The sequence below is a fragment of the Rhynchophorus ferrugineus genome, unplaced genomic scaffold (assembly GCF_030347505.1).
Source record: "Rhynchophorus ferrugineus isolate W39M unplaced genomic scaffold, kcgeb_rfMv2 rfM5, whole genome shotgun sequence".
NCBI lineage: Eukaryota > Metazoa > Arthropoda > Insecta > Coleoptera > Curculionidae > Rhynchophorus > Rhynchophorus ferrugineus.
Window position 1 is genome coordinate 7,512,652 of NW_027472584.1, and position 22,862 is coordinate 7,535,513.

Sequence of the window (22,862 nt, forward strand, 5' to 3'; positions counted from 1 at the left end):
TACAAGTTCAGTTGACATCTTTAAAGTGTCTGCTATTTCATTCATTTTCAATTTACGGTCATTCAAAATCATTTTGTGGATTTTTTAAATGTTTTCGTCGGTAACAACCTCTTTTGGGCGTCCACTGCATTCACCGTCTGCGGTGTGTGAAATGAGCACCATTTCACCACGTCGAAACTTAGCACACCAATCCTTGATGGTTGATTTTCCTGTGACAGTGTCCGAAAATTCGACATCAATCCAAATTTGTGCTTCAACTTTATTTTTTCCCTTCAAAAGGCAATATTTTATCAACACGCGAAATTCCTTTTTATCCATTTTTTTCACAGTAACAAAACTTGCTTCACTCAAAATGCTATAAATCACAAACTAATGATCCGACAGCTATCAAATTTATACACGCATCTTTTGAGGGTTAGGGCTAACTAAATAACATAAGGATTTAATTCTAGTAGCGTCATCTGTTATGTGTATGATATTAAGTAAATTATTTTTTCTATTCGAAAGGCCCATGTATGCCATTATGTATATATGTTATATCGCGCGACTGTTATGGCTCTGGCTATGAAATTTATGTATTCTAATATGAGGTTTATGTTTATGTTAAGACTGAGTGGTGGTGGTGAGTAAGACGTCTAGTCATAGGGGTTTGAATTATGTTAGAATATATTTAAACCTTCGGTGTCATTGTGTACCCCCGTTTAGCAAGTTGCTATTTTCCGCAAAGTAAAATCCAGGTGAGTAAAATAAAATTATTGCTGTTTTAAACCCTTCACCATTCATAACTGGCACAGTCAATGTTATTCTGAGGAGATCATAAGATTGTTCTGTTTTGAATTCATTCAATTAATCGGAATCAAATTAATTATCAGGAGAAGAAGGTTGAGTTCAGGTAAATGTATTCAGCTGTAAGGCTGTCAGCTGTAAAGTCACAGAAGGTCTAAGACCCTTAGCCATGAAATATTTCACCTAGGAAAGATTCGAGCTTTGAAAAATATTCCTAGTTTGTGGACAATGACCACGTGCATCCTATAGTTTTTGGTGGATTTCTATGGGTTTAATTTCTATGGGACTAATTCCCTAGAAAAACATCAATTTTGAAGATATATAATTATGACGAATTAATAAAACACAGATAGTTTCGATTCTTTTAAAGTGACACAGTGCAAATTTAAAGAACGCGGCTTGGAATTGAATGCCTAAACTTTTTTGGACTATGGATCTTCTTATTCTTCTTAGAGAAAAAAGGATTTCTAGTCTGGAGAAATGTATTTTTTTGATCGCATAATAATAATCATTCATCAATATTCCGATAGTTTTAAATAAGTGAAGTAATTTCCAGATTAGAGCTACTGAATGTCTTTGTATGCAGTAAAATAGTATAACAAAACTACCAGCAAATGTTGGAATAAACTGGTCCTTTAAAAAGTTTATGGCTCTTTTTTCCAATACCAACGAAGTCTAATATCAAAGAGATTGGTTCATCATCAATCAATTATAAAGCCTATTTAGACTTATAAAACAATATTTTTCGATTTATTACCAATGCTTATAGCTTTTTAATCAACGAAGTAATGCACGATGATATTGAAATCAGATTGATCTTTAAGATTTTGCTTTGAAATATGAAATAAGGTTACTAAATCACAGCATTATAGAAGCAATCCAGCTACTGGACAACGCGCAGCAAACCAGAAAATTGAAGCGATTCAAACCACACGAACTTGCGTCGTGTATAAGTCTGACACATTCGGTTAAGTAGTCTAATTGAATTTTTAATATGGGAAATAAGTACTGATCTGTTTATTCCGCACTCCAGAATAATGGTAACAAATTAATTCGTAAATTACTAAGCATATCTAATATAAGATATATTTAAAACATACCGATAGCCATAATTTCAACTCAAGTAATATAAATTCCAGTGACATCACTAGACGCTCCTTGAAATGGTGACATTTCAAGCCTTACCTTACCTTGACTTTATAAACATTGAAATTGGTGCAGTGGTTAGAAAGTTATTTACGTTTGAAAATGGAGATAATAATGAGAAATTGCTCTATATTCTGCTATAATATTACGGTAAGAGGAAGAACACTGTGCAGGTTTGTAAAAAAAATTGTGATATGTCTGGTGAAGAGACTTTATTAAAATTTTCCGAGAACTTAATAATTTATTAAGTTGCTTACACTTCGGTAATTTTGATGCAAAAATTAATTAGCGATAAGCTGATTCTTGAAAATGTTTAGCAAGATAACTATGGAGTTAGGTATTGATCACAACATTCTTTTGAACCATTTTGCACAAAGTTGGTTATATGAAGTAACTAGGCCGAATAAATATCTAAGACTATAATAACTATTTCTATAATATATCATAATCAGTACTGACAGTGACTCTACTATGACTTAAAACTAGGTACTGATCTGGGAAGACAAAAGAAAGAAAAAATTTAGTAGCACTTTTCAGTGTTTTTATCATTTAGTACACTTTACTAAACAATTACACAAAATCACACGGTTTGGTTTTCCTGAGCCTGCGTCTTAATTCAGTGTTGTTCTAGAGTTACAACACTTGGGTGTTTACATGGCCTTTGCTCATGTCTTGTTGCGAATTTCTTAATTTTCTCTATAACAATTGGAATCAGAAGGTCTCGGTGTAGTATCTGGGTGCATCCACAATACTCCTCAGCACTTTATCCTGAAATACTTATATCATATTAATATTACTTCTCGCAGAATATTCCTATAACTGAATTCCATAGGTCCATATAGGTTTTAGTATCTGCTTATACAGCAGCAATTTGTTATGTATAGATAATTTAAATATCTTTCCAAATAACCAATAATTTTTTTATATGCTTCTTCCAACGAAGTTTTGCATCAAGATTCATTCGAAGTTTTGCATCAAGATTCATTCGAAGGTACTTAGAATTGTTACTGTGTAGGATATTATTCATATATATTGGTATATGAATAGTTTGGTTGTAGGCGAATTCAATATGCACTGATTTACTCATGCTGACTTTTATTCTCCATGTCTGGGCCCACTTACTTATATTATTACTTACGTGTTGCACTTTTCTGGCGTGTCAGAAGATGTACTCATGGTAACACTTTCTATTTTTGGTATGTCACTTGTGTAGAGTAAGTAAAGAAAACTCATAATACTCCTTGCGATACACTTGCTTTTATTTCTTTCATTATTGAGTAAACTTCTTCTTGTTTAACTCTAGATATCCTGGCTGAGATGTAAGACATTATCTTATGCCAAACATTATCGAAGGCTTGCGCTACATTCAAGAATATAGCTCAGCAAACTTTTTCCCTACGTAATTTTTTGTATCTAATACTTTGGATAAATAATACCTTGGATATTACTGGTAGAAATGATACTAGCCGATAAGATTTTACTTCATTTGGTGGTTCACCAGATTTACGGAGCAGGGCTTGGCTCTAAAATATATGATGGCATCTGTGTAGTGCGACTCGAGTAGGAGCATCCACTTTTAGCATCTATCCGTTGGTCTATATGCCGTTTAAATTCATAATCTTTTGCCAAGTGACATTTTGCAGCCAACCACCGTTAAAATAAAATATGATAAAAAAATTACTTTCTGGAATTTCCATTTTCAAAGACCAATAACTATTGACTGAATAAACAAATGACACTACCTTTATATCTGGAATGTTCTATGGACTGTTACCTTTCAAAAAAAATTTATTCATGATTTTTTTATTTTTAATTTATTAATCAAGTGTTAATCATTTTGCTGATTGTGTCATAAAATTGGGTCAATAATTTATATTTTAATAAAAATAATGAATTATTATTAAACAAAATATGTAGTGTCATATTTAAATCAATAAACAATTTAAAATATGAAAAAAACTTTAAAAATAGCTTTTTAAAATTTTACCATTCATCCCTGATTGAATTAGGTCAGTAATGGATATTTTTCAATTTCTCAGTCCTTGCGTCGGTTCGTATATAGTTCAGGTTAGCCTTGAGTTTGATCAAAACAAAACAACGATGCGAAACGTATAAGATGCCATATTACAGTTGGCGTTAAGTTTTTGCAAATAAAAGGCACTACGTTGTGTAGCTGACACTCTTTCACTCACTGGGTAAATAGAAGAGGAAAACACATAGGGTCTTCATGAAGTTGCACCGGTTGTATCTTTTAATGAACATTGGACTGGTATATTTTTCTATGCTCTTTTTTCTTTTAAAAGTTGAAGATTATAGAGAAAAACAGATTAGAGGTATTCGAACAGATATTGCAACTTTCCATGCTTTGATTTTATTTACAAACAAAATGCATTGGTCGAGTCAAAAAGTATCGGGACATTTTTATATACAAATATAAACATTTTTTTTTACTTTTATCTTATAATCATGACTAGGTTTGTTTATTTTTTTTGGTCATATTGTATTCAATAATATTATGACTTATCGATAGAATTTTATATCAACATGCTAAAATGATACTATATGTGTAACAACATTTTGAGACCTCAGTACACACCCTGTAACGACAATTGACGTCACATTTCGCGAATGTTTCTTTTTTATTTTTAGTTTTTAAAGAAGACCTCTTTTTAAATATTTTGATTTTTGAACAAGTTAGCGCTTAATCACAGGTGGAATAATAAATTAAAACTTCATTACTCAAGTTAACGAGAAAACCTGTAACAACTTTTCAGTGGCGTACTTCTATTTTTAATGTTAAAAAATTGAAAAATATCATTCACCATTTTGTCAAAAATTTGATACAATAAATAACTTAATAAGTCTTGGGGCGATATATAGATTACATCTTTTTAACATTCCCAAATATATTGTAGTTGATTTTACCTTCACACGATATGTATCAAAATGGTTCTAGTAAAACAACTTTTGTTGAAAGACAATGCCTCGTGTTGCAAGTAGATGCAACTGAATTAATTTCGTATCGAATTATTTTACCACCCACCGATAGTCCATATTTGCCCTTTAGTGACTATTGGCAGACTTGAAAAAAATAGGTATACAAACTTAGAGGAACGTTGAATTGAATACATAACTTTTAAAGGAGAGTATCTTGATGAAAAAAGTTAAAGGTTGTCTAAAAGCTGGTGTTTCATTAATTAGTCTCTGATAATTATTATTATTATGATTTATTATTATGAATCAGTATTATATTATTGATATAATATATTCATTAACATTATTTATATTTCTACTGTTAATTTTAGAATATTGACAATTTTGTTGATTTTTATTTAAATCATTCTTAGTAAATTTGTTTATTTCTTATGTATTGTTTTGTTGCCTGCCTACTAGATATCGAAAATTTCTTATTTAAATATTAAATTTGATTTGAGTTGAGAGTAGATTTTTTTTCGCAATATTATTTACTTAATTACTTAATAAATACAAATATTTACAAATTGTTTTTAAATATAATACAATTATATAAAAAAATATTTATTTTAAGATACACCACTGATACCATTATAGCGTATAATGCAGCACATCAAGGGCTCCAATGTCAATACAAGGTAATCTACTAAATATCAGACAATATATAAACTTCTAAATATGTTCCGTATATCATATGTTTACATTTTCACTTCAAGAAAGGCTTTACTTGAAATATCTACGGATTTATTTTGAAACGGTAATATATCAAATCGTTGAGTTTGGTATTGAAAATGAAAATGATGGATCAGATAGTCAAAGGTAGACTGTGACATAATGTTGAATGAAACGTATAAGTAAATATCGAGTGGATGACAGTCTGCCGCTGTTTTTTATTTGCTACTGTGAATTGAAATTCGTGTGGTCGTTATTAAAAATATTTTAGATCAGAAACCTTGATTAATACGTCACATTAAACAATATTTTGATTTTAAAATATTTAAAATAGATTAAATACTTTTCCGTGTGTGGAAAGTTTGTCAACAAATATATATTTAGTTTTCATAATACCTCGTAAAATTAAAAATATTTAAATTATAATATAACTTTGAACAAAAATATTGCAAATTTGGTAGGCTTATTTTAAATTAATCGGTAATATATTTGTAAATTTGATTACTAGATATTTATCCTATATATAAAATAATATAGTTTTTTTTATATCCTAGAGTTTGATGAAAAGAAACAGGGTGTAGTTTTTGTTACATTGTTTAATATAACACCGAGATGAATCAATATTAAGCGGTTTCTTCTCCAACTCTAATTAGATCTGAGAATATTTATTTTGAATACATCTCATAGTTATTTCATTAGGATTTATTAAGAGTATATTAAGACTTTTCAAAGGTTAAACCTTTAAGAATATGGTCTAATATGGTATAATATTGGATTTTTTAAAATTTTAATTGTTTTTGGAGATATAGTTAAACGCGTTTTTTTTTGAAACTACTTTTTGAGTTTCTACTGTACCGATTTATTTGAAATTTTATATGAGCCTTCTCTATACATTCTTCTATCATAATAAAGTAAACTACAACAATATTTGGATTTTTATTATTTTTAAAAAATTTGGAAAAGTAGAAACATAATAAAAATTGTGTCTTTTCTAAAACATTTGACGAAAATTTGCTTTTTGATTTGATTGTTTGATTTTTTAGCACTTTCGATAGAAGAATATGTAGAGAAGGCTCACACCAAATTTGAAGTAAATCGGTTTAGTAGAACTTGAGATATGATGTCAATAATCTTGAAAAAGGAAAGTTTCGTTTTAGATGCTACGTCACTGAAACAGTTATATCTTTGCAAATCATTTAAATTTTGTAAACTCTTTTTTTCTGTAAACTTTAAAAATATGCCCTTAAGAGGAGTTTACAAAATTTAAATTATTTGAAAATATAAAAAAAATTAAGTCCTGTATTTTCATATGTATTCTCTAAGTACATGTTTTTATCACCGCCAATTTACTTAGATGTACTACTATAAACAAAACAGTAACACTGGCACAATTAGGCATTACTCATATATCTCTAATAATATTAAACAAAAGCTCAATATTATGAGTATCCAGAACACACTATCAAATATATTTGGCACTTAAAAGTAAAAAACAATCCTCAACATTTTTGTCATCATAATATAAAATATTTTATATTATCGTTTTTGTAGCAAAACTATCAGGTATTCATCTGCGCTTTGGTTATATGAACTCAAAAATTGTCCTAAGTCTAAAAGTTTGTGGTCGAAACTGAAGCTTCTGGCCTGTCCTGAATCATCCACAAACTTGTCATCAGAAAATGTCATAGAAGCAATATATTAAATTTTTGAATTTTCCATATCAGTTAAGATTTTTTAGAGTTAAATAAGAAGAAGTCTACTTAACAATCAAAGTTTCTAAAACAGGTAAAAGCGTCTGTGATGTCACAGGTGTATCATAAATGAAAAATCTGACTACAGGAAAGCAAGAGATTCGCAACAAGGAATGAAGAAAGGCTTCAATCCCATTTCAACATCGAAGTATTGCAATTCTTGGATACCACTAAATTAGGACAGAGGTTTAAAAATAGGACGTGGATCAAACTCTTTGATTGTGAAGTACAAAATATTATTGCTTTAGAATCTAAGTAATGATCAACATGAATAAAAATAAAAAAATGTAAAAATAATAAGAAAACTTTAGTTTACTTAGATCTATAAACAATAACATAACAAATTTATTCTATTTCAAGACAAGACAAAATATTTCAATAAATTAAATATTAGCAAATTTATTAATTAATAAACCCAATTAATTAAAGTGTTTTTTTTTTCAGGTAGAATAATTTAGATGCTCTTGTTTTGGTATCATCTTCCATAATATATCAAGGGGTCTTAATATATTATGTATACGATGGTAATTTGGATATAGCATAAGATTAACTTAGGTAGAATGAGGCTTTTTCGATTAATGTTATAACATGAGCCAAAGAGAATAATTTAATATTAGATGGAGGAAAAAGTGACTGGTAAGTGACAGAAATTTCTGCGGGTATATTCATTCCGAATAAATAATATCACAGTTAATTAAGCAATTAATCTACAAAGAAAAATTGACATTAATAAACTACATGTTTGTAAACTTTTGATCCATTAAATTGCTATTTGATCCATTTGATTGATTAATTTTCAACTTTTCACCAATGAACGCTCAAATCAGAATTTTCTCAGATTTCTCTGTTCTGCTGCAGATTATGTTAGATATATTCGAAATAGTCAGTTATTTACAGTATGGTTTGTTGTATAACAATAACATATTTTATTAAATAATGATCATAACGTAGTCCTAACTTTTAATTCTGTATCACCCCTTCTAGTGGTGTTATCTAGCCATTATCTCCCGTTCCTTAATCATGTTATAAGCTTAAAATATATGTTGATTTTATTTCTGGCTTCCTAGGTAGCAGTTATATGTGTTATATAATTTCCAGAGCATATTTCTAGAGTTAGTCCTGTTTTTTGTCAGTCTTGAGTGGAAATGAAGAGCATTCCCAGTTTTTCAAATATTCAATAAACATAACAAAAACTACGAAGCTAATACAGTAAATAGCTAAACAAGAGTTTTAGAACCAAAACAATTTATATGCAACTAATTTTATTACTCTACTGTTTGAAAAAAAAAGTATAAGTTGCGTTTAACATTTCAAAAACATTTTAAATTCCTTACTATTATATAAGAATCACAATATCATTTTAATTATTAATTTCATAAATATCGTGTTTTATTTTATTCGATAGCTTAACTAATTTATTATTAATGCAATTTAAATTGATTTGTAATATTGTTAGACATAAATATAATATTAAATAAATGTTTCATCAAGACAAAAATTTAACAGTTGTTCAAATTGGCCGCATAACTATAAATTTAGAAATTGGCATTGGAAAAATATATTTCCATAATATCATTAATTATAATAATATGTTCACTTTATTGGTTGGATATCGTCATTAAAGAAAATTTGTTTACATGTTAAACTTTAAACGATTATATGAATTGTAATAAAAAATTAATAAAAATAAATTAAGTAGTTCATAATGAAAATATTCTATTACTTATCTACTTTAATTTGTTTTATCATTTAATTGTTGCTGGTAATCAAAACTTATTTGATTTCATCAATTCACTTTGGAATTTATTAACAAAAAGAAAACTTCAGAAAGGCTATGGGAAAAAAGCTGGGTGTATTTAGAATTTATATACAAGAAATATTAAGGAAGCATTCAATAAAATATAATTGGATATATAAGTTTATAAAAAATGTATCCAAGGGAAACTTTTGCTGATGATGTTGTATTAATTATGGATAAATATTGACAAGAGAATCTACAAATATGAAATATAATTCAGGAATATAGGGACGGAGCAGAGAAAAATAATTATTGAAGTGGAAAAATATAAAACTTTCATGTTTCAAATATTAGCAAGTAAAGGGATATAGTAAAATAAAACAAATTCACATGACAATGGAAAAATTGTAAAAGCAACAAAATCAAACATTTGTAACAATATAGACAGATCAGAGTCATTTTAAAGGAACAAAAGCGTAATATTTACAGTATTAAAGGCGATTCAACAATTTAAATGAATCAACATCATTATGGCTTTATAAAAAAGACTGAGTCGACAGTGGAATCCGGCAAAAAGACAATTGAGCTGATGTACCAATATTTTGGAAGTGAAGAAATGTTGAAGGAAAGAAATGTTTCCCTAAATGATCCTAGGCCCATAGGAAAAAGCAAAACACATTAGAACCAAAATAAAACAACTATACTGGTTAGTCGGAAGATAGTCTCAACTTGATCTATCAGACAATTATAAAGCCAATTTGGACCTATGGGGTGCAAATATGGGGTTGCACTAAAAATTCAAATCAACTAATCCAACTCTGCCAAAACAAAATCCTTCGATTAATTATTAATGCTTAGCGCTACGTAACCAACGAAGAACTGTAAGATGGAAATCAAATGGATTTGCGAAGTTATCCAAGATTTCGCCTTAAAACATGAAAGAAGGTTACTAAATCATACTAACGTGGAAGCAAGACAACTATTGGAGAACGTCTTGTTTGTGAATTAATCCAAGTATATCTAATAATTCTTCACTTTTAATTTTCTTTATTTTTTCTAATATCTATCTTTTAATAAAATCAGATACATACGTAAAAAAGGTTATGCTACATCGAATCGAATATTAATTGTTTTAGCTGCAAAAAAAGTTGTTTTTAATATAACATAATACAGTAAGAAGACTTTTCAATGAATGAAAAACCTTTAGGTGTCTCCAGAGAAGGTTCCTCTCCTTATTCGTTTTTAATATTAAACTGCATCCTGCACATCCAACTGCAACCATCAGAAACTTAATTTACAGTGGCGTCTACACAGCTAACCATGTCCATTAAAATATCTTGCTGTATAAACTCAAGATTGTTACGTATTAAGGACAGAAGACTAATGTTCTGGGATCTTAAGCTGCAGGCTTGGTAGGTTTAGTGGTCAAGATAACAGAACGGTCCTTCGATTCTAGGTGTAGTCACGGGTTCGAATCCTGGTGGGGCATGGTTGCAAATTTATGTTTGTGATTGTTTATAGATGTGATTATCCATGAGGCAAGAGTGCAAAATCTAAGGGGGAAAGTCATCCCAGTTACACTAGTAACAATGGGTTGATCTCTAAGTAGACCACTCGCCAGTCAATAGGCTTAATGCCGAGAACCGTGCTTCGGAGCTCACATTAAACAGTAGGTTCAGATTTTCGATTGTTATCCCTTCGGACCATCATGCCTTTTATTCTTGGTCAGATCTTTTGTTAATAACAGAGGTCAGTTCCGTTGCTTCCAATAATCAGTTCTTAAAATTATTTCAGATTTATTCAGTTGTTTGTCCTCAATATTGTTTTCTCTCTCTATTTGACAGCACGTCAAAAAGAAAAAGAAATGAACTCGAAAATTAAAAAAAATGTATTAGTTATTTAGAAGAAAATCTAAACTATGCGTACAAAATAAGTTGCTGCTATACAAGTGGTTACAAAAACCTATATGGACCTACAGAATTCAGTTATGGAGGTGTTCTGCGAAAAGTAACATCAATATAATACAAGTATTTCAATAAAAGTGCTGAAAAGTATTGTCGATGCACCTAGATAGTACACGAACAAGTTACTTACATCGAGAATTTCTGTTAACGAGGAACCAACTGTTATAGAGGAAATTAAGAGATTTGTAACAAGACATAAGAAAGATTCCATGTAAATACCGAAGTGCTGCAACTCTTGGACAACACTGAACAAGGACGCAGATTCAGACGCAGATAACTAAACCGTATGATCTTATGCAGCGAAGTATAGAAATGGTAAATAGTAAAAATACTGAAAAGTGTTCGTAGCACAGCATAATATTATTTTATTAGAGACTAAGTAAAGATTAATGGGTCTTTCTAGATAAGTACCTAGTTTTAAGTTATAGTAGAGAAAAATTAGTTAGTCGTCAACAACTAGTAATAACTTTTGCAATAGTATAGTTCTTATAGTTTCAAACTGTATACCCTTCTTTGTTGACTGTTTCTGTTTCATTGATAGGTTGTCTGGCTTTATTATCATGACTACCAAGTAGTGATCACTATTCTGTCCATAATCTCTCAATTTAGTATTATATCATTATTATTAAAAACTACCCTGGTAGGTATTAATTAAAATAATATTTCTAAGTTGATTGAGATGATCTGGGTTAAGGTGAGGTATTTATTAAAATCGCCTGGTATCCAAGCTCTAAAAGAACATTAGCCATTACCATACACAATATCTTTTCTGGAACCCTGTACTTACGCACAGTTTGTAAATATGAAGTAGGAGTCATGCCCCTTTGATGTACTAATTAAGAAATAATTGCCTGTAGTTTTGTACATAAATTTTTATAGTATGTAAATACCGATGGTGAAACGTTGATGAGCTGCACAGCTAAAAAATTAATTGACATTTACATGAATAATTTTAAGTCATGTTTATAAAAACGATCTTGGGACCAGTTCAATTTCACCGAAAAAGTAATAGCCGGGTATTAAGACTTCGACGTAGCTACCAGAAAATTGGGGGGATATTTAAATTGACCCATGATTTATAATATATTCGAAAATCGGTCGTTCTGAGAAAATACTCGCCAAATAAGTTCGATATTGACAAAATAATATTTTACGCAATCAATCTAAGAAGCGTCAATAAAATAGGTTTGTGCAAAAATTTTGCAAAAAAAAACAAAAAAGAAGTAGATAAATAAACAAACGAAATGGTAAAAGTTGTTCTATTTCTGATGAACGATTTTGATTTCTAGGAGATTATGAAAGTGCCGTTCTAGAAAATAGCATTATATAATAATAAGGCTTGAAATGCATGCTTTTTGTCTACGTTTTATGTATCGCTGTTATTTTGATCTACTTAAAAATATATTTTTGTTTGTATCTTTTTTCCCGAATTATTTTTTACTTTCGTTTATGTAATACATTTCACATGCTCCATTTTGTTAATTTTATCGTGTTTTAATATAACACGTAATGAACACGTTTTTATTTTTATTGTTCGTACTCCTTATGATATAATTTAGATCAAGCTTGGCTTTTTCTTGTGTCATTTTGCTGAAAAGTAAACATCCTATTTTCTTGTGGTTTTACATTTCCTTTTTTATTTTTTCTTATTATATTTTATAACTTTATTTTTACCATTCATGCATCCATATTTGGGCTTGGTTTAAGCCTATCGACTGGCAAGTGATGGACTGACTTATCTGAGATGATTGAGGCATTAACACATTAACTTAACATCTAGACTGAGGTCTAATTTGCAAGAAACACATACTTACTAAAAGAAAACCATTGGGACTTAAACTGAATCTAATTCAGATCAATTCTTATGCCCATTTGATCCTATGCAATTACAAGGTACTTCAGGCAAATCTAATGTAGCCATTATTCAACAGTTCTAAAACGAAATATTGCGTGCTGTAGTCGATGATCCCTACTACGTCTCCAATGAAGTCGTATCCCTCTAGAACCCTCTTTTACCACCGTTGCACGTAAAGTTGGGATTGATGAAGCAATTTGTAAGATCACATCCCAAATATGAACTATAAGCAAATCATCAAAAGAATTTGAAGCTTTAGGTCGCCTAATGAGTCTAGAATTGAATTCCATCTCAGTTACTTGCTGAGAATGTTGGGAGATGTGAGTGAAAAGCAAGGTGAACGATTTTACTAGGACATTAAATAAATGGAGAAAAGATACCAAAGAGCGTTTTAATGATATCAGACTACTGTTGGATGCTTCAAAGAGATTCTTCGCAGAAGTGCAAATGTGCAAAGAGGAGTCTCACTGGGAAAAAAGTTTCAGTTATGCTAGTGAACATATATTAGGTAAAGATATGTATCGTTAATGGATTCTAAATAAAATCATATTTTTCGAGTAGTATTATAATTAGTATTGAGTGCAATAACTCGTGTAGCATAGTTACTCAAATTGTCAAGCAACGTGTCGTCCTATGACAAAAAGGAAGTCATTCTCGATAGTATATCGATTCAGTATATCTCCAAAAACATAAAGACTATGTTATAAAACCTAAACAGCTTTTAGATATTTTTTTGCAGACCTTTGTAATTGAACACCATACTTAACAATAGTTTGGCAGTCATTAATTCAGTCATTAATTAATCATGATATTATGGATGATTCTAGAATTCTAGATTCTAGAATAGTTTTACATATTTGTATTTGCATTTTTGTTTTGAAAAGCAAATATTATTTACAATAAAACAAGATTCATTTGAGTTCAAATTTCAAACAATATGCATAATTAGTAATAATATATATACTGAAAACTTGGTTTTTAGGGTTATATTAAAATAACATGTTGTACTAAAATAACACATTCTGTTATATTTTATATTAGTTAATTTAGTCTACTATGGAAGTCAACCTAAATATTTTTCTTAACTTTGCACCTAATGCTATGGCATTGTTTACAAATTACAAACGAAAATATTGATTCATAGAGAGTCCTGATTGAATCGTTATTGTTGCTAATTAAGGATTACAAATTAATTTGCATAATTTATAAATATATTTGTTTCTATATTGGCAACTATTTATTTTATATTATATATCTTGTAAAAAAGTATTCGTACGATATAATAAATGTTCGAAAGAAGAAAATGAGTAGTTTTCTAAGGACTTTTCTTATTTGTACATATAAGTAGTTTGGTTAATTATATTTATTGGTTGAAATAAATAAACTCGTTCCTTAACGGGGAAAATCTATGGTGAATTTAATATTTCCTACTTTAGCATTAAAAAACATCAAGGATTATATATTGATTTCTGTTGAAAACTGTTCTTTAACAAGTATATCATAATATTTGGTGTTATTGTCGATATATTAATATATTATTTTGTAAAATTACCAGTCTAGACATAAACTAGGTCAAAAGCGAGTATATATTAAAGACAATAAATTTTCGTAGTTTTAATAATCTATAATCGATTTAGCAACTAGATCTTAATGCGGTTAATTAATGTTCATAATGATTGGCTTCCGATATATTAGGCAGAATTTATTTTCCTTTTCTTTGAATCACTCTCATAGCTATTACAATGTTACCTATAGTTCCTTCATTAATGTTACAGGTTATTTCTGACTTCGATTTGAATTTTTATTTAAACGGTTTCCCGCAGAGTTCAAGTGATTTTCATTGGTAGATTTCGTTTGATAAAAATATAGAAATTATGTTTTTCGTAAATATTGCTTTATGGAATATAAGTGAATATTCCTAAATCAATAAAAGAAGCGATATATCTCGTTTTTTTTTTACGTTAATTAGTTAAATTAAAATTGATAGCTTACAAGAATTTTAACTTCGTCGTTTATTTAAAACACATCGTTTATTTTCGTACTATGATCATTTATTTTTAAGTACCAATATTTGTGTTTATTATGGATATTATTTGGACCTTTTAATTGTTATTGCGACTGTGATTGTAAATATATTATGACGGATTTACAATAGATGGCGTAAACTATCCTACAGAACTATAATAGTTACTTGTTATGTATCACTTTTTTTCCGTCTTTGAAGATGTTAACAAAATATCATTTACACGAAAGTTTACATTTCTAGCTCTTGAGAACTTACAGAAAACATATTCCATTGATAATAGTCTGTGATGTGTGTGTGTGTGTGTGTGTTGATTTCGATATAGTTTACAAGAATTTTGTGGTCAGACGAAAATGTTCGAAAGTAAAGTTTAGTTCGAAAACTAAAGAAAGTTTATTATTCATGGCAATGACAGGTTTACGTTCAATATTGAAAGAATAAAAGTTGTTTTGCATAAACAGGAAATAATGAATTTGCTTACCTAAAAGAAAATTATTTACAGGTAGTTGTGGCACCTCTCTTTTCGCTAAGAAAACAGGAATGAGCCAACTGTTCTGGTAGAAATCAAAATCTACCAAAACGATGGGGAAAAATAGTAATTAAAAAATCAAAATCTTGATTAAAAAAAGTCCTTCAAAATTAATTCACAATTGTTATAATTAAAAAGCTTCCGGCTCATCATTATGCAAGAATCCATAATTACTTTATTTATAATTGGTTGAATATAACGTTATTATATGATATCGTTATAATGCGTAATATTCAGCTTTATATAATTATTTCGAATTTGTTATATATTATAAATCTAATGCAAGTCTTCCATCTACAATGTTTTTAAAATTAAGCGTGTTTCTAGTTAAAAACATCAGGCCAATCACGTAATACAATACGCGATGTGTTTAGAAGTGAAAAGAAAATGAAACACTTGTAGTTTTATGTTAATATACGTCGATGGGGAATTGACATTGAAACTGGAATCTCTTGTTATCATATCACAATCGTTCAACAATAATTATTGCGGTTCAATATACGACAGTTTTAATTGTACTTATATACTTTTTCTAATTATATTACCATCAACAACCGGATTAACATCCTAAGTGTCGTTCAATTAATTTGTTTGAATATTAACATATTTTAGTATAATTTTATATAATTGTTATAGTGTTTCGCATTCACCATCTGACCAGGAGTTTGCAGGAATTCATAATAACTATTCCTTTCGTGTCCCACCAGATACATGGAAGAGTATTCGTTGTACTGAGTTGTTTGAGATCTACCCATAATTTTTGTGTTTAAAATGTATAATTATTAACACTCATTCACCAAAAATATTCTGAAAATCAAGTATCATTGATAAATTGCAAAAGTTTTAAAAAGTATTAATTGAAGTGTTTTGTCACTATATAATGGCAAGCATATATCTCTTTAGAAAGTCGTAAATAAACTGAAAACATTCCATCATATAGTCCAAACATTTTTCCATGAGATTATTATTTCTTTTTATTTTTATCTAAATTTTCGAGGAATTCTTTAGTTTGAAATAGCTCCTCTTCAAGAAGCTGAAATGGAGAATAATTTTTGTGTGCTTCTAATGACTATAATTTTTAATATTAAAGTAATTTCCATTATATTGACAAATGTTTGCTTAAATATATTATATAATATAATATGTTAATAAATAGACGTTAAAATGAATTTAACAGTATTATTAAAAATAGTGTTAGGGTCATCTTTTTGAGATTCAAATAAATTTTAATCTTGAAAAACCGGTGAAACCATTATTATTGTAACTTTTAAAGTTAATTAGACGATAAAAAACTGGTTAAGAGTAGAAAAAGTCTTTCCTTGATACTACGAGAGTGATAACATCTGAAAATTATATAGGTTAGTATATATAATATAAAAAATATAAATTAAATTAAACAATAAATTTGCCAGTATTATAACAAGAAAATCGCATATGATCCATTCCATATATACTAACAAAATAAACAATATAATAATTAATAAATATATAATAAATAACAACAATTAATAATTAACAATATAATTTATAAAGGTAAAACAAAATTAAAATTACTTAATAAAAATAATATTTTTGAGTATTATAAGAATAAATATTTAAGATGTTTATAAAAAAAACTTGTTGAAAATATTTTGTGTGCAAAATCTTCAAGTATTAAAAAATAATGTTAATTTTGATTTCTGTTCCAATAGTTCCTGAAAATAGTTAAAAAGCGACAAAAGCGGATCCTGATTAAAAAATATGAGAATTAATGAAAACGGCGTTACAATGTATACTATTTCAATGGTGTATCTAATTTGGTATCATCTAATTAGTTTCGGTTGTATAGTTACGGTTTCTTTTTTCGGCACTTAAACAATAAATTTATTTTCATTAAAAATATTGAAATGATTTTGTATTGAACCGTTTGTATCGTGTTTTAAGTAATATATTTTTGTTGACATTATTTTGTCGTGGTATATTATTCATTTTAAAATTGAAAGACATACATTAATTATAAACAAATTCACCTGGCAACCTTGTTACGATCTTGGTATCACCTTGCGATTTAAAAAGCACGTATTGAAAGAACTTAAACCTTTAAAATAATGTATTTAGCAAATATCATAAAATATATCAATACAAATAACGTGGACAAAATGAAACAAGAGGAAGTAGTAATAAATACATTCCTTTTTATTCAGTCTCATTACGATTAAAAAAAATCTTATTTAAAATTAAAGGAGTAATTGATAAAATTAAACATATATAACAAACAGTGAAAGAAATTGTAACATTTCACATAATATAAAAACTGTCTAATTTAAAAAAATAATATAATAAAACAAAAAAATGATTCATCAATTTACAAGCTCAAAAAATGCAAAAAGTAATTTGTACTTGACAGGAAAAATAAAACAATTGACAGAATGATAAAGCAACAATTAGTATACAATACAATAATTCGAAAAATAAAAATTTATTGATAAATCTTTTTATACATCTACAAACAAATATATTACATGTGCGTTTTAACACAGTATCATTTAATTATTGAGTAGCAAATATCAATGAAACGTATATCATTTGCTAAACTCATTAATATATATATAACTTGTTTACTTTACATATGTATTATATATTCTAACAATTACTTGATCATACATTATATATCTAAAAACATTACATTTTCAAGCTTACAAATCAAAAATTGATCTCTTTCTAATTATCAATTTCTCAATATCCCACTGTGTATATACAATGCAGAATGATAATAAATAGCAATGCTTAAGGGATTAATTTACCCTCTTCCGTTCCCCTCTACATTAAAAAATGAAACGTGATGTGTCAAATTCAATTATAAAAAATACTTAAAAATATAGATGATGTAGCATAACATAACTCCAGTCTTGTAAAGTCTCTTAGTACAATAAAGATGTCTCTTTTTAATTCTAAGAATACCATTGTGGCATTTTTCTTAATTGTTAATTTCCGTCGTTTTAATTTTACGCGTTAATTTTTAAAAAATTTAATTCGGTTCCGTATTTCTCGGTTTCAAAATTAATTTGAAGCAATCCGGAGTTACTGCTACACATCCGGGTTTGATGTGTATCTCTGAACCTGGATAGATATCGTAATTTTGTAGCAACGTGGCCAGAAGTATGAAACTGAAACATTGTACTAGTCTCTGACCGATACACGTCCGTTTTCCTGTACTGAATGGTATAAAATGGGCTGGTTTAACGACATTTCCTGCTGGTGATAGGAATCGTTCTGGTTTGAACTTATCGGGTTCATCCCAATATTCCGGACTAAGGTTCAGTTCGTAGTTATTTAAAAATACCATGGTTCCTTTTTTGATTGAACATCCGTTGATTTCTGTGTCTGTTGATGCAACATGTGGTACTATTGGTGATGATGCTTTCCGTAATGTCTCCCAAAGAACAGCTTCTGTGTAAGGCATCGACGCTTTATCGAACAAGTTTACGTATCTTTGACCTTTAGTTACATCGTCGACTTCTTGTTGGATTTTTTGCGCTACTTCCGGATATCTAACTACCGAAGCCAAAGCCATCATCACTAAATTACCGATAGCTGAATGACCACCGATGAAATCTTCTAATTCGAAGATGATATGGTTCCATTCCATGTTTGGATCTTCTTGTAAATGGATTAAGAGGGCATCGGTGAAATCCCTTGGTGGTGCCTGATAGTCTAGAGTGTTGATATGGTTTTGTACGATCCTGGCTAATATAAACTCTCTTATTTCTCCTGCCCAATGCGATAATTTGTTCATATGTTTGTTATAAATCGGCAGTAACCACGGTAAAAAATCAACAGCATATCCTTGGTTGATTTCCCAGAAAATTTCATCGAAATATCTGACAACTTTCATGAAATCTTTATCTCTGTACGGGAAACTTGTCGAACACATGTACTGCATGAACATATTAGCACAGGCAGCCAAAATCACTGGTTTTATATCGGTTGGTTGATTAGCAGGTAATGCTTGCAATTCCGTCATGAACACTGATAATTCATTGGATCCAACTACATTAACAGTGTCATATTGGAGAGACGTGAATCTTGGTGAGCAATATGCCCTGGCGATACTTCTCCTGGTTTTCTGGAGAACTGACCAATCACATAAAGCTAAAGCTGTAACAAATAAAGTAGAGTTAATTTTCTTGAATCCTCTACTCATATGTACACCATTTAATAATAAATCAAAAATAAATAACGAAAATATTATATTTAGTCCTGTGGCTCAAATCGATTTCAAATCGGATTTCATAATAATAAAAATGAGAATGGAGGTCAATTGAATTGAACCTGGGCACTTTTTACCGACCAGAGTAAAAGTGCGTCAAGTGAAATGTAAAAACGAAAAAAAAAACACGGAGATTGTCAGACAAACAGATTCAATTTCATTAGAAGTTTCAAGTTCAAGTTCATGGGTAGCCAGTGTGAGTATACGCAGTGAAGTAATCTTATGAATGAACAGGTGTTAAGACAGAAAGTTGACAGAGATTGGCTTCAAGACAAGTATTTTTCGCATCGATATACATAGGCGTGCTATCAAAGTTCATTGCTAGTTTATAACCTAATATTAAAATCGATGTTTTCAATCAGATTACCATTACTTTTTGTTAAGAGTTAACCAAATGAATTTTATGAATTTTGATGGTTGTAATGTTATTAATAACTGCTTTTAGTAGTGTTTGTTATCGTATAAAATATGCGTCTTTTTTTTCGGTATATGATTGATATTAATTTGCGGTATTAGGTTGGTTTTTGGTGCATAGTAAGTTATAGAGATAGTGTTTCGTCAGGAAATGAAAGTAAGGAAAAAATCAATGGATAAATCTAAGCTACGCCTATGCAATATGATGCTTTTAAGTTTTTTGTCTTAGACTTGCCGTATTCTTGTAACGGTATTCTTGCTAACTGTAATAGAGAAGTTATGAGGACACAACGAGCGATTTGGATAAATAACTAAACGATTTCTAGAAATTTCACTTGCATTTGACATGAAAAGTATTAATTAAAATCGATTATTTATTTACGGATAAAAGTAAAAGAAATTACTCGAATATTTATTTAAAATAATCCGGGTTTTTTTGAACATTTGTTTGTATTAAAATTATCGACACAATTTAATTATAACAACCAAAAAAATAAAACGAACACGCACATTAATTTAATTATTATTTAATATATTGTTTAATTAAGCGATGAATATAGGTCGATAATTTTTTAATACCGAACAAATCGATTTTCGGGTGGGTAAATAAAATAAAAATTAGTACTTACAGTTATTGCGATCACCTCCGAACAGTTTATGAAATCTCATGAAATCTGGTCTTCCTCCAAAGTCGCCGCCTTTCGTAATAAGTACTTCCTTGATCAGATTGAAATTGTTTACAACAACACAACGTGTAGAACCCATGTTGATGCTGAATATGTCGCCGTAAATTTTGCTGAGTGCGGTAAAAGCTTCGAAGGGTGTCTCGTATTTTCCTAATAAATGTAAACTGCCGATAAGTGGCCATGGTTCGGGTCCTGGGATCGTCTTTTGAGCTTTGGCCTTCCGTCTTTTGGTCGACCACAGGTTCAATAAGAGCACCATCACAATCAAGCACAGAACGGTGAACACGATCATTGTTACAAAATTGAAGATATGCGTGGTCTTGCGTGTGAGCACAGGCGTGTGTTCAAGGTGGCACTGTTGTACTCGCTCCTACGGCTACCCTCTTTATGACTGGCGGTCGCGTCTCGCTGTCTATTGGGGGGGCATGCATGGCTATACCAAATTACAACCCTACCAAATTGGCGCGTTAATTCAATTTAGGGTATCAATAAACTAGCTTCCTCACGGTTTTTTACGCTTACGATCTTGTCTATCGTTTTTCTGTCTTCGATTATTTTTCTTACAGTTATGTTTGTGCGTTCCTTCAAATATACGGATTCCCATATTTAATTCTTTATTCTCCTCGATAAAAATAACATTATCTATATTTTAAAAATTACTTTTACTGTTTATAAATATTTTTATTTAAAATCAAATGATAGCTCCAGATTTTATTAATAAATAAATAATAGTTGTCTTCCAGTGTTAAATTTCGACAACTATTTTTTAAGTTGATCATGTTTCTCACATAATAAAGTAAAGAGAATATTTTTAAAATGGTATATTATGCTACTAAAACCTTGTTTAGACAATATTTTCAATATAAGATCAGAAATTAATATAATATTGTCTAATTAATATATGTTTTTATATTAAAACATATTAAAATATATGCAAACTATCTCAACAAATAGTGATTAACATTTTTAAATTGCATTTAATTAAATTTGATTTTCATTAAGTTTTAATAATCAATAAAGTATTTAACACAAATAACTAATAATAAAAGTTTGAATAACTACACCGAACATTATAATAAAAGCACCATAAGTAATATTCTTTTCAGAACTGTAACAAGCATCCAATTTGTGTGATTATTATTTACTTTTATGTTATAAACATAAATATGGAGTAATAAATGGAGTAATATATGAATAGAATAATTATGAAATTGATATTTGACTTTAGTGTGTGTATTAAAATAATAAGGAAAACAAATAGGTAATTTATTTTTACAATATAGAAATTTATATTAAAGGAATCGATTTACAATAATTAAATGAACTATTTTTTAATTAATTTATTTGTTAATTAATAATGAATTATTTCTAGAGAAGAAATGAACTGAAAAGTTCAAAGAATAAAACATCATATAGTCACATTTCTTATTGCATTATTCGTTAAACACCTTAATATTTAGCAATGCTTTAAAACGTTTACAAAATCATCCTCAATAATTCATAATTTCTTTTTTGTTTATCCTATGTGTTCCATATATGCAACTTATGTAGTTAGTTCATCTTAACTTACATATTTTCACTTCATTTATACTTTCATATAATCTGTATCTTGTATCCATACTTCCTACCTATATTATGAATTGAAAAACAATAAATACACCAGGCTGATTAATAGATAATAAGGAATAATTTCTTTATCTAAATTTTTAAATAAAATTGCTTATTTCTTTGTTTTACTTTATATCTTTGCTTATTTCTTTCACTTTTCGATATTTAAAACAGTAGCTGTTTTTCTTCTGTCAGTAGAGGTATTTATTTCAAACTATTATTTTATGTATTTTATGTTAATCTGAAATATTGCCGTTGCAGGTAGCTCATCTTTAATTCGCCTTCAATGACTTTCGTTAATCTATTACTTTCTACTTTATCTTATGTCTCACGTGGCAACTAATAACTCACCAACAAATGAGGAATTAAAAATCTATGAAGCTATTTATATTTGCACTCTTTGCTTTCATTTTAATTCTTGATGCACAAATTAACGTAATATATTGCAGGTAATAAATATTTGGTTAA

General features: G+C 29.0%; 1 protein-coding gene across 1 annotated transcript; it reads right to left on the minus strand.

Moving 5' to 3' along the window:
• Positions 1-18,323: 18,323 nt before the first annotated feature.
• LOC143196950 (cytochrome P450 307a1) lies at positions 18,324-21,144 on the minus strand. Its single transcript, XM_076404922.1, has 2 exons — positions 20,730-21,144; positions 18,324-19,574 (listed from the first exon to the last, which is right to left on the minus strand). The coding sequence occupies exons 1-2, from the start codon at positions 21,076-21,078 to the stop codon at positions 18,445-18,447; spliced, it is 1,479 nt and encodes a 492-aa protein (XP_076261037.1). The 5' UTR covers positions 21,079-21,144; the 3' UTR covers positions 18,324-18,444.
• Between the last annotated feature and the right edge of the window lie 1,718 nt (positions 21,145-22,862).